The sequence below is a fragment of the Podarcis liolepis genome (genome assembly GCF_965112155.1).
Source record: "Podarcis liolepis genome assembly, chromosome: 8".
NCBI lineage: Eukaryota > Metazoa > Chordata > Lepidosauria > Squamata > Lacertidae > Podarcis > Podarcis liolepis.
The window spans coordinates 2,181,635-2,194,190 of NC_139560.1; the positions used below are offsets into that span (position 1 = coordinate 2,181,635).

Sequence of the window (12,556 nt, forward strand, 5' to 3'; positions counted from 1 at the left end):
TTGTCAGTGTCCTTCTTGAACTGTGGTGCCCAGAACTGGACACAGTACTCCAGGTGAGGTCTGACCAGAGCAGAATACAGTGGCACTATTACTTCCCTTGATCTAGATGCTATACTCCTATTGATGCAGCCCAGAATTGCATTGGCTTTTTTAGCTGCCGCGTCACACCGCGTCGACATCTTCGCTTGTGCCTAGCCATGCCTTTGACCTCCCATGTAACGGCAGATCCTTGCAACCTGTGACTTGCCTTATGTACCGTTCACATTTGAAAAGAAAAGACTTCTGCAAAACCGGAGCCATGAGTTCCAGTTCCTCATCAGACAGGGAGAGCCAGGACGGTAGATACTGACAGGTGGTCTGGACTCTCAAAGAGAGGTGGAGGCAGATTGAAAAGACGTTATTGTGTTGTTGTGAAAGCAACTGGGAAGATGGCACTTGTAGGAAGCACCAGTTTTAGCAATCTTGAAAATATAGAAGTAGAATCAGAACATAAGCGGAGCCCTGCTGGATCAGGCCAGTGGCCATCTAGTCCAGATCCCCGTTCTCACAGTGGCCAGTGAGATGCCTCTTCTGGGAAATGGGCAAGCGGGATCTGAGCACACTCTCCACTTGTGATTCCCAGTAATTGGCATTCAGGATCATTCCTGTCCCCGAACCTGGAGGCAGAGCATAGCCATCATGGCTAGTAACCATTGATCGCCTTATCTTCTGTGAATTTCTCTTTCAAAGCCATCCAAGTTGGCCACCTTTGCCTTCTGTGGGATTGAGTTCCATCGCTTAACTATGCACTGTGTGAAGAATTATTTTACCTGTCCTGAATCCTGCCCCTGATGCTATAACTTTACTCGTAAGAGGAGTTTCTCCATCCCTTTGGTTCTCCCGTTTGTGAACCTTTTCCAACTCTTCAATACAGTCAGGCCTCATGTTACGTTTGCTAGAGGCTGAGCGTTTTCAAGTTGCGACGGAATGGGTTACTTCCGGGTTTTGCCGCTCGCGCATGCGCAGATGCACAAAATGACGTCATGCGCAGAAGCGGCGAATCGGGACATGCGCGGAGGCGAGTTGCGTTCTGTTCAGGTTGTGAATGGGCTTCTGGAATGGATCCCGTTCGCAACCAGAGGTACCACTGTATCATTTTTGAGGTGAGGCAACCAGAACTGTACACAGTGTTCCAAATGCGGTCACGCCACAGATTAGTACAGCGGCATTGTGATAATGGTGGCACAGGGATTGCGATTGCTTAGGCAATATGTGGTATTTGAAACAACTAATTAATTATTTTCTCTCTCTGTCTCTTGCCCGCAGAGCACTCTCTGGTCCCCTACGTGTTACTATGAGTCTGCTACACAGTAACAACAGCAGCTTTGAAGCCAGTGGTCAGGATAGCGGCTGCTGTGCAGCTATGGCCAGCTGTTCCATTGCTGGAGCCAAAGAAAAAAGCATCAACACCAGTGTCAGCAATGGCACTGGCGGGACACTTTCAAACTCTTTCATGGAAGAAATCCAGGGCTATGATGTGGAGTTTGACCCTCCGCTGGAAAGCAAATATGAATGCCCAATCTGTCTGATGGCTCTCCGGGAGGCAGTGCAGACACCATGCGGACACCGTTTCTGCAAAGCTTGCATTGTCAAATCCATAAGGTAAAGGAGCAGTAGACCTCCGGCAGTACTGTATTTTTCGCTCTATAACACGCACCCGACCATAACACGCACATAGTTTTTAGAGGAGGAAAATCCATAGGCATGCCACCCGTAGGCATTCCCTCCATAACACGTACAGACATTTCCCCTTACTTTTTAGGAGGAAAAAAGTGAGTGTTATGGTGCAAAAAATACGGTAGTTAAAAGTCATTGTCTGTAACGAAGGGCAAATCATCGCGCTCACCGTTGCACATGTTTCTGAGACACTGGGTTAGTGATTACGTTACCATGTCAGCACTGAGTTTGCAAGTAAACTTGAGTTTGTAGCCCATCTCCAAAGCGTCGGTTGAACAGTTTTTCTCATGTATGCCTAAAGTGTCAGATGGAGTGCAGTTTTAAGCAAGAGGAAGCTCCCAATTACACTTGGGATGTCAAAAGAAAAGAAGTGTGAAGTCTAGGTACAGATGGACCAGGTTGCAAGCTGGCTAGAAAGATAACGTGCCTTTCACTGCTGCCGCATAAATCTGATGTCACAAATTCCCTCTTAAAATTTATGTATTTTTAAAAAGCTAAACGTATCAGGGAAAAGGTGGTTTGGGGTGAGAGGGCTGCCTTATTATTGAAAGATCCAGCATTTCCCTTGACTAGTAACCCAAATGGCCAGTTTACCACCCTTGATGTTTTCCATCTTGCGAATGGGGTGTTGGGATATCCTATCTCAGCTACAGATGCCTTCAATGGGTTGAATCCAGGAAAATTTGAGCAGAACTCTGTCTGTACAATGGGAGCTTTCTGGCTTCTCCCCCCCCCCCAAAAAAAAAGCTGTTCTTGAGTCCACTGGAATGGTGTAGGATGAGCTGGGGGGGACGGACTGTATGCAGCAGGAGCCAAGCCAGAACTGGAGAATATGATGACTGCAAGAATAATTTTATTTGTTATTTATTTTATTTCCAGATTTGTAAATTACTCTACATTCAGAGAATTCACCAGCAGTGTACAGAAAAAATGGTTTTATGTTGCTTTCCGCTGCCCTTGTGTTTTGCAAGTAGGCAGTATATAAATACATTTATTAACAAATAAATAAAAATATATAAAGTAACATGGCACATAAAATGTTACAAAACTGGCAAGAATAAATAAAACACAGAATTTGCATTAATAGATATACAGTAAACCCACAAATTATGGGTTCTGGGGATCACTCTTAAAGCCCAAATAGTGCATAGTTAAAACACATTGGTTGCAGTAGTGGGTAGGATTGCCAAAAATAATTCCCCTGGACACCCACCCCCTTTTATTTATTTATTTTAATTTGCCAAGTGTGTAAAGCTGATTGAGCACGAGTTAAATGTGTGTAACTTGCAAGCTTACTGTAGGCTGAATTTTCTGTTTACCTCTCTATGATGCATATTATTGCTCTTTTTGATAGAGATGCTGGTCATAAATGTCCAATCGACAACGAAATTTTACTCGAAACTCAACTCTTTCCTGACAACTTTGCAAAACGGGAAATCCTATCGCTGATGGTGAAGTGTCCCAACAAGGGCTGTCATCAGAAGATGGAACTCAGGCATTTAGAGGTGGGCTTTCAGGGTTTCTTTTTGCAGAATTGCCGCCCAGTCCTGAGCAGTATCAGCATACCGTAAGACTTTTTGGAATAGCTCAAAGGACACCTTGTCCCCATTCCCTCACTTAGGATAGTGGTAGTTATGGTTGCTACACCTGTGGCCCAGTGAAGTTGTGACATCCAGGTGACTTCAGGAAGGTCCGTTGATCAAAGTTTTCCCTCCAGTAACATCAGATTAAAGAAGTGAAGAGGGTTTGGGACATGCTTTAGCTGTTACTGCAGAAGCACCTGTCAGTGCTGTACTGTAGCATGTTTGATTGGTGTTAAGCATATTGTTGATTTTGCAAAGTCTGTTTCTCTTAAAATATAATAAGCAGATCTGTGCCCTATCGCAAAAGTGCCACATTTTCTAAAGTACTTTTGTCGAGTTACAGCTCGGCATCCAAAGAAAAATCAGTCTCACACCATGATAGGTTCCGAAATATGGCTGCTCTGGCTCCCTAGAGCTACTGCAGCACAGCCTTTATTGTGTGAAATCAGAAAGATACAAAATACAAGCAAAGCAACTTGTCCTCAGCCAGCAGATAAGGGCCATCACACTAGACCCACGCAAGCGATCAGGCTATGTTAGTTGACCAATCATTTGGGACAGCACGAGCTATTCACGCGCTGTTCATGCTCCAAGGATGCTTCTAGCTATGAAATCACCCTGTAACAATAAGAACTTTGCTCATGCTCTTATGTACAAGCAATCATTTTCCCACATGCCCTCTTTTCTTGTTTATATTATAAGAGGGACCCTTAATCAAAATCATATTCCCATTACCTAAGCGTTTATATTTTGCAACATAAATTCCCCTTGTAACCCTTGTGGTGGGCCGTGGTCGGTACCACCATGCAGTGCATTGGGAAATCAAAGAGGGTATGCATTGAATGCAACAACACACCATAATGAAGCCAGCAATACATGCAATTACAATCAATAATATTTTTCTTAACCATAATCCATTAGGTAACCAAGAAGACAACCACTCCCATGGATCAAAACCTTCAGGTGGATTCAAAGGATTATGGGCTATCATTTGTTCCATATGATCAATAGTAGCAGAGATATTGGTCGATTGATCAGTTATATACATGCAGCAATGAGAATGAATTAAGGCACAAATTCCACCTTTAGAAGCAAGGATCACATCTAAAGCATAATGATGTTGAAGAACTACATTTCTTATTTCTGATATTTCTTTGTTAATCATTTTTAAAGCCAAAATGGTGGAATTAAACAAATTTTCTGTCCAGTTTGCCAATTTATGCAAATCACGGTAATTCATGGCTGCACCTAAAGAAGGCAGAAGAGACCTAGAAATGGCTGTCCCTGTATATTGAGAAATAGGTGATTGTATTTCCCTTCTGTTACGCAAACGGACCGCTGGGAGCTTATCTATTTTATACACCAAGGGTACTACTATACCTAACGTGCAGGTACCAGAAAAGGCAGAGGGGATTTCTTTGTAGGCACATGTGCCACAAAATAACCATAAATCAGATTGAAGCAAACATGTAGTTCTGCTGCTCTTTCTCATCCAGTCGAACCAAACATAAAAGTCTCTACACGCAGCTTGTTGTTCATAGGTCATGTAAGTTGTGACATTATTAATTAAAACCTTTGGTCTGCCACTCATGGTAGTAACATTAAGAAAACAAGAAGATCCATTAATGTATTCATATGTCCAATTACAATATGGATAATGACCTAAAAATTTTTTGCTATTGTGATTAAAATGAAAACAATAGGGAGCCAATTCTACGAGCGATAGAACTACAGGAGGTAAACTTATGCGATTGTCCTTCATATTATTGCTAATCTTATATGAAGCATTTATAGGAATACCATGTAATAAAATGCCAGATCTTTTTGATTGAGGAGGGATATGCATACACATCCAACAATCAGAAAGGTTAAGCATAGAAGCAAAATGATTAATGTCTCTAACGTAAGTATTGTTAGTCCAGATCTGATGATAAAGTTCAGGCCTCCTGGCCTTCTGCAAAAAAGCAGCACGACGAAAGCGGCGTTTTACAAAGTTCCCGGAGAGGCTCCACCCGTGTGAAGTGGAATTGTGGGGCCACTCAGGACGATGCCATATTGGTTGCTCGGGGGGGCAATAAGGGTGAGAATGGTAAATTATTCCAATAGCTGTTTCCGAGCAACCTGCGTGATATTTCGTGGCTCGATTATTGGCATGTAAAAACCACAATCCAGGAGAAGCCACACAGCCATTTCTGCAGATACAGGAGCCCATTTGCTGTAAATAGGCCTCATGTACTGCTCCGTGCACTGCTGAGCCAAAAGTCCAAGCCCAATGAAGCGTGATGATACAGATGGGATGGTTGCTATTAGGAGGCAGCAAAACTGTAATGATGTTTGGTGGTTGAAGTGGCTTCCCAGGGAAAAGGGGGGCCAATGCAGTAGGGATGAAGATGGCCTTTCAGCGTGCCAGGAAACACTGGAACAGCTGTGGAAGAGCCTCTTCCATTGCAGAGGTGACTGTGATCTTGTCTGCTGGATCCTTATGTCCTTTAAGGGCAGAAAATAGTGAAGACAAAGTAGAGGTGGGCAGGTCCAAATAACTCTTTATCCAATTCAGCTGTCCAAGAATTTGTTGTAAATCCACCAGTTTAAGATGACCAGGAAACTGTAGTTGAGGCGTGACTGGAATGGCTGCAGATGCTGTCAGCTTGTGTCCCAGGCACGCAATAGGTAAGGTCCGCTGGATTTTCTCCTTAGCCACTGTCAATCCAACAGGTTTTATTCTTTGCAGGATTTTGGGACACGGCGGAGGATAAGGCCGTGGCTAGCAGGCTGTGGCTAGCAGTGCCCACTGACTGGCAGGCTTTAAGCATATCAGCAATGGCTATATTTGATGTTGCCATTAGAGAGCGCAGTGCTTGCTTACAGTCCTCATTTCCATCATCAAACACAAGCTGGCGTACAATCAGTTCTTGTGTTGCCAGGTTCTGAACTTGCCGCTTGAAGGTATTGTACAAGCGATCAACAAATTGTCCATAGGGCTTTGCAGGGCCCTGTCTGATGCTTCCCCACCGGCCATTGCGCTCATTCCTGTCATCAGGGACAGAGGCCAAAGCCTCTTGGGCTGAGGCTGTGGTGGCTGCCCAATACATAGGATCAAGGGCCAACTGTTGGGCAATGGTAAGAAAATTGCCTCCTCCCGTCAGCCCATCGAGAACATCGGTTTGAATCAGCATGACGGGGGCTGGGGGTGCTGAATGTGAAGAATGCAGGGGAGTGACAGGAGGAGCCGAAGAGAGAATGTCCGGCGGTTTAGGAGGTAGGTTTGAGGCAGGCAAAGCGGGAACCGGGGGGGCGGGCGAAGAAGCTGTTGCCGCAGCCAGAAGAATGTTTGAAGGAGTTAAGCACGACATAGCTTTGTAGACGTTACCCCAGGCGTGCAAAACCTTGACATCAATCTGAGGATGATTTTGAAAGAAGTGTCCAATTTTTTTCCAATCGTCTAACTCCCAATTTCCGTCCTGGGGGAACCAGGGACAGTGAGTGTCCAGGGCTTTTATAAGGGACTTAAGGTCAGCTTTCCGAACAGCAAGGTTGTTACTGGCCAAAAGGAATTTAAGGTCTTTAAAAAAAAATTTCTGTGGTGCAGAGAGAGATTTTCCCATGATTGCAAGAGTTGCAAAAAGAGCAGGGAGCACTTACCGGAGGGATCCGTAGGAGGATGAGTGAGGCGCCTTTTGCCCTGTCCGGGCGGAGATAAGTGCTGATAAGTCCGTAACGTAGTCCAGAATCACATTCACACGGGAGCTCTCACCGGGGATCCACTACGTGGATGAACGACGCGTCTGCAGCCCTGTTGGGCGAGGTGAGGCTGAACGTTGTAAAACAGCATGAAGTCCGAAAGAAATCACACGGGAGCACTCACCAGGGATCCACTACGTGGATGAACGACGTGTTGGTGAGTGCTGAATAATGAAAAACAACGTGAAGTCCGAAGGCAGTCACACGGGGCACCAATTGTCGAGTTACAGCTCGGCATCCAAAGAAAAATCAGTCTCACACCATGATAGGTTCCGAAATATGGCTGCTCTGGCTCCCTAGAGCTACTGCAGCACAGCCTTTATTGTGTGAAATCAGAAAGATACAAAATACAAGCAAAGCAACTTGTCCTCAGCCAGCAGATAAGGGCCATCACACTAGACCCACGCAAGCGATCAGGCTATGTTAGTTGACCAATCATTTGGGACAGCACGAGCTATTCACGCGCTGTTCATGCTCCAAGGATGCTTCTAGCTATGAAATCACCCTGTAACAATAAGAACTTTGCTCATGCTCTTATGTACAAGCAATCATTTTCCCACATACTTTAATTGAGGAAGCTGTGAAATCTGTGCGGATCATGGTTGCATGAATATTGAGAAGTTATGTATACCTGTACTTTCATGTAAGAAATCTGAATTTTTGAGGCAGCCCTTGAATTAGAAGCAGTTATGGACTGAACTTGGAAATCCAGAAATTGAAGGGGGGAACCCACTTCCCTCCATATAAACAATATAATTAATAATTTCTCTTTCCTGGCAGTAAAACACAACAATAATAAATTAAACAACTAACAATTTGCTGCCCTTTCATGACCCTAAAATGGATTGTTGAGGCAGCTACCTCAGTCTGCCTAGCCTCATACAACTTTGCAAAACAGAAAATCTAGAAAAGTTACTAGCTTGACAGCCCACTTATCCTGTGCAAAGTTCTTTGTAGCTTTCATGAAAAACCAGGTTGGAGGGACCTTTTCTCTTCGGCTCTTTCCAGTCTGCTCACCCAGAATTGCTTGATCTCACCAATTGGCTATTTACAAGTCTTAGCTGAATTCAACTTGAACATACTTTTTTATTTTATTTTTTGCACCCCAAACCATGGGAGTAATTGACGTGAAGACACTTGCCTCAGATTGGCTACCACGATCTTCAGTCTATACAGTGGTGCCCCGCAAGACGAATGCCTCGCAAGATGGAAAACTCGCTAGACGAAAGAGTTTTCTGTTTTGGAGGTGCTTCGCAAAACGAATCTCCTATGGGCTTGCTTTGCAAGACGTCAATGTCTTGCGAGTTCCTGCAGGTTTTTTTCCTTCCTCCCCCCCTTTTCTAAGCCGCTAAGCCGCTTATCAGCTGATCCGATCAGCAGATAAGCCGCTAAAAGCCGCTAATCCGTCAATGGGCTTGCTTCGCAAGACGAAAAAACCGCTAGACGAAGAGAATCACAGAACGGATTTTTTTCGTCTTGCGAGGCACCACTGTATTTTAAGTCTGCTTCGGAATCATTTTGTGTAAGTTTATAGGCTAAATTGCTATTTGATCTCATTTTCTTCCACAGGACCATGAGTTGCATTGTGGCTTTGCTCCAGAGAAATGTCCCCAGTGCCATGCCATTTTCCAAAAGAATCAAATACAGGATCATATAAAACAAGAATGTCCACGACGACAAACCTCCTGTCCAAACTGTGCCGTGTGGATGCCTTATGAAGAAAAAGAGGTAAGTTTCAAAGTATGCAGCTTAATCAGAACAGTTGTGTTTGTTTATTTAAATGAAGCATATTTAACAAACGTTTGCTAAAATTAGAAATATTTTTTTCTTCCTGTCTTGTCTGATAAGAGCGTCAGTATTTTACAGTTGTGAGAACACCCTTCTATATGATATTCACAAAGATTTCACCAAGTGATTTTCTTTTTACTTATTTCCCCCCACCCCTCACAAGCAGCTGAATTTTTATTTTTTTATATAAATCTCGGGGTTTTTAAAATTTGCCTTAAAATAAATAAATCCACACGTCCCAGTTCCATCTCTCAAGCAGTTTATCCTGTTAGTTTGAAACTGAACCTGGACTTCTGGCATTTTGAACTTACTTTTTTGCCATGTGTTTTCTCCCAAGATTCTCAGCTGGTGGTCTCCTGATCAAGTCTGGCCCCAGAAAAAATTAATCAAAGTGTTAAAAAGCTCCCCATTGCTTTCCTTTTGTTAGAAAAGTAGGTTTCTAAGGTTGTTTTTTTGTTTTTGTTTTGTCTTTTTAATCTTCCTTTTGTGCGTTCCACATAATATCCTCCATAGATTAGCCAGAGTACATGTGAAGTCCTTCCTTGTTGGATTATGCTACTGTTTTTATAGGCTAAAGACACTCATGAGGCCGTAAGGCTATGTAGCAAAAGAGATTTCTGGACCACTACTTAGTGACAACAAGAAAACACAGATTTCAAAACACCAAGGACCTGCTGGTCTTAATATCATTTAACCACGTTCTACAAAGGTCTGCTGACTAGATATGTATGCACCTCCTGAATTAGTATATTAGTGCTCTTTCAAGGAAATGAACTCAAAGTTGCTCACTGGTACTTACTGTTTTCTCTAATGCGAAGATGGGATTTGAGAGAGAGGAGTCACAATGTTAGTGATCTATTAGTCCCCTTTCGGTGCAATTAATTATTGTTTACTTTCTGGTTTTGGTGAAATGAAGGTTCATGACCAGATGTGCCTTTTAGCAAATGTCTGCTGTGAATACTGCAATACAGTGCTAATCAGAGAACAGGTAAGAAGCTCCCTTTCTTGTTTGATAGCAAGGTAGTCTTGTTGCGGTTTGACTTGTGTCAATATTTTAATTTCTTTATTTTAATAGTTTGCAATTTATGCGCCCCTCGTAACATAGAAATACGGACAGGGAGATAATAATTTTAAAATAATATGGAGAACTGAATGTAGGAATGCCAAATAGCAAGAAAAGTTTGTTGCATTTACCATCAACTTACAAAAACAAATTGTTGTTGTTGTTTAGTCGTTTAGTCGTGTCCGACTCTTCGTGACTCCATGGACCAGAGCACGCCTTACAAAAACAAATAGACTAATTTTATTTATTTTTATTTTTTATTTTAAAAATTTCTATACTGCCCTTCATCCAAATACCACAAGACAATTTACAATATAAAAGCAAAAATATAAATAGCATAATAACAAACAAACACAGTAACTCCTCCTCCCAGTTTAAAAGGCCATAGATTGTTTACCGTATTTTTCGCTCTATAAGACGCACCAGACCATAGGACGCACCTAGTTTTTGGAGGAGGAAAACACGAAAAAAATATTCTGAATCCCAGAAGCCAGAACAGCAAGAGGAATCTGGCTTCTGGGATAGCCTCTTGCTGTCCTGGCTTATGGGATAGCCACGTGCAGCCTCTCCCAGGCAGTGGGATGAAGGCTCCCCCTGCCTGGAAGCGGCTGCGCGGGGCTAATCCAGAAGCTAGGACAGCAAGTGGGATCGCTGCACACTGATCCCTGTTGCTCTCCTGGCTTCAGCAATAGCTGTGCAGCCTGTATTCGATCCATAAGACGCACACACATTTCCCCTTTTTAGGAGGGAAAAAGTGCATCTTACAGAGTGAAAAATATGGTATTTAGCCAAAGGCCAGGAAGAATATTTTTGTCTCATGCCTAAAGATAAGTTACTAAAGATACATAAGTTACATAAGTTACTGAAGATACATAAGTTACATAAAGATATGTAGCAAAGGTGCCAGGGAAGCCTTCCTTGGGAGAGCATTCCACAAGCGAGGAGCCACTGCAGAAAAGGCCCATTCTCATGTTGCTGCCCTCTGAACCTGTCACAGGAGACACATGAAGAGGGGCTTCAGATGATGACTGCAGGGTTTGGGTTGGTTTATATGGGAAAGGTGGTCTTTGAGGTATTGTGACCCTGAGCCACATAAGGCTTTATAGGTGAATTGGGCCTGGAAATTGATTGGCAGCCAGTGCAGTCAAGCCAGAAATGGTGTTATATGCTCAAACCGTCTTACCCTGGTGAACAACCTGCCCACTGAATTCTGCACCAAGTGAAGTTTAATAATATTTTTTATTATTATTTATACCGTGCCAGTCTGGCTGGGTTTCTCCAGCCACACTGGGGAACGGTCTTCTGAGTTTCTGCTTTCTTCAGACGCAGCCCCATTTAAAAAAAAATAATAATTTAATTTTGATGCTCTTGTAGGATTATAAGAGTCCAAATCTGTGTGTGTCAGCTCCGGAGTGAGTCTCATTGATTTCAGTGGGGGCTTGCTCCCAAATAAGCGGGTGTAAGATTTGCAGTCTTAAATTACATTTTGCATTGTATTGCTTTGTTAATTGCCTTAGAAATTTCAGTTGAAGGTCATCTTGGGAATCTTAAGTAAATAAAATAACCTATGGCATATGCTATAAACTAGCAAACAGATTTTTCTCAGCATAAAGCTTTGTGGGCCAAAATGTAAATGTGCAATTACACACTGTTGTTGGTGGTGGTGATGTTGTGCAGTGCTGTGGAGAAGATCCCATATTAGTCGCACTCTGGGTGTTGAAATCAATGGTCTTCAGTGGGTCTGCTCTGAGCATGACTTAGTTGTATATCGCCCTATATACTCTATATGTAGGTCACGGATTACTGTTTCTTATAATTGTTGATTTCTGCACCTTACAAACTGAAAATTACAGTGTCATCTCTCCATCCGTCCTTAGCTTCCTAATCACTACGATAACGATTGCCCAACTGCTCCAGTACCGTGTACATACAGCCCCTTTGGATGTCCAGAAAAAGTAAGCCAATGCTTCTATTTGCTTCTTATTTGGTTGAATTTTGTGTTGCTACTTTATTGCCCCAAAAGCCTCTTTTCCCCCTTGGTGTACCAGAGACCTCTGTGCAATGAAATGGGCTGAATTATGAGTAAAGCACAAGTGGCAAAAGACATGTTGCAAATCCAACCAAGCACAAGGGAGAGCACGTAATCCTGCCTCCTGCAATGGTGATGAGGGCAGGGAAGATATCATTCACCATAATATCTTTCTGAACCAGTTCTGTGAGATTCGCATTTGGGGCACCGTTCTGCATTGGTTGTGGTCCTATTTCTCGGTTTAGTTTCCAATAGTAATACTGGGTGATTCTTTTGTGGTCCTTTGGGCGTGCCACAGGGTACCATCCTGTCCTCAATGCTATTTAGCATCTATACTGAAGCTGTTGAGAGTGGTCATTGGGATATTGCAGGCGATGGAGGTGTCATTCATGTGCTCATGATACCTACCTCTGTTTCTCTGTAACATCTAAATCTGAACACTTGAGCCCTGTTGAAAAGGGTATGGAAGGCTATATATTCCCCATCTCTGAAAAATGCCAACATGGTAGCTTTCTACATGGTGTTCATCATCCCCTGATGACATATAAAATTAAGCCTTACAATACAAGGACCTTCCAAATGTGCTTTGAAATAAGGTGATCTGTCTGAACTTGGAAGTAGGTAGCACATGGTATA

At 43.0% G+C, this 12,556-nt stretch overlaps 1 protein-coding gene and 1 long non-coding RNA gene across 3 annotated transcripts in view; one reads left to right on the forward strand and one right to left on the reverse strand.

The window, feature by feature from the left end:
- The window catches only part of TRAF6 (TNF receptor associated factor 6), a 30,008-nt gene that overhangs the window by 12,707 nt on the left and 4,745 nt on the right, over positions 1-12,556 (forward strand). For both annotated transcript variants that reach the window (XR_014529078.1, XM_083516805.1), the window contains exons 2-6: positions 1,306-1,641; positions 3,071-3,221; positions 8,610-8,768; positions 9,745-9,816; positions 11,769-11,846. Coding sequence is in view for 1 of the 2 variants with exons in the window: in XM_083516805.1 (XP_083372931.1) it covers positions 1,334-1,641; positions 3,071-3,221; positions 8,610-8,768; positions 9,745-9,816; positions 11,769-11,846 (768 nt within the window). In the remaining variant the exon portion in view is untranslated. The remainder of the gene's footprint in view (positions 1-1,305; positions 1,642-3,070; positions 3,222-8,609; positions 8,769-9,744; positions 9,817-11,768; positions 11,847-12,556) is intronic.
- LOC310713254 overlaps positions 3,785-12,556 on the reverse strand; it is a 182,265-nt gene continuing 173,493 nt past the window's right edge. The window contains exon 3 of the long non-coding RNA XR_014529152.1: positions 3,785-4,975. This is a non-coding gene — a long non-coding RNA (uncharacterized lncRNA). The remainder of the gene's footprint in view (positions 4,976-12,556) is intronic.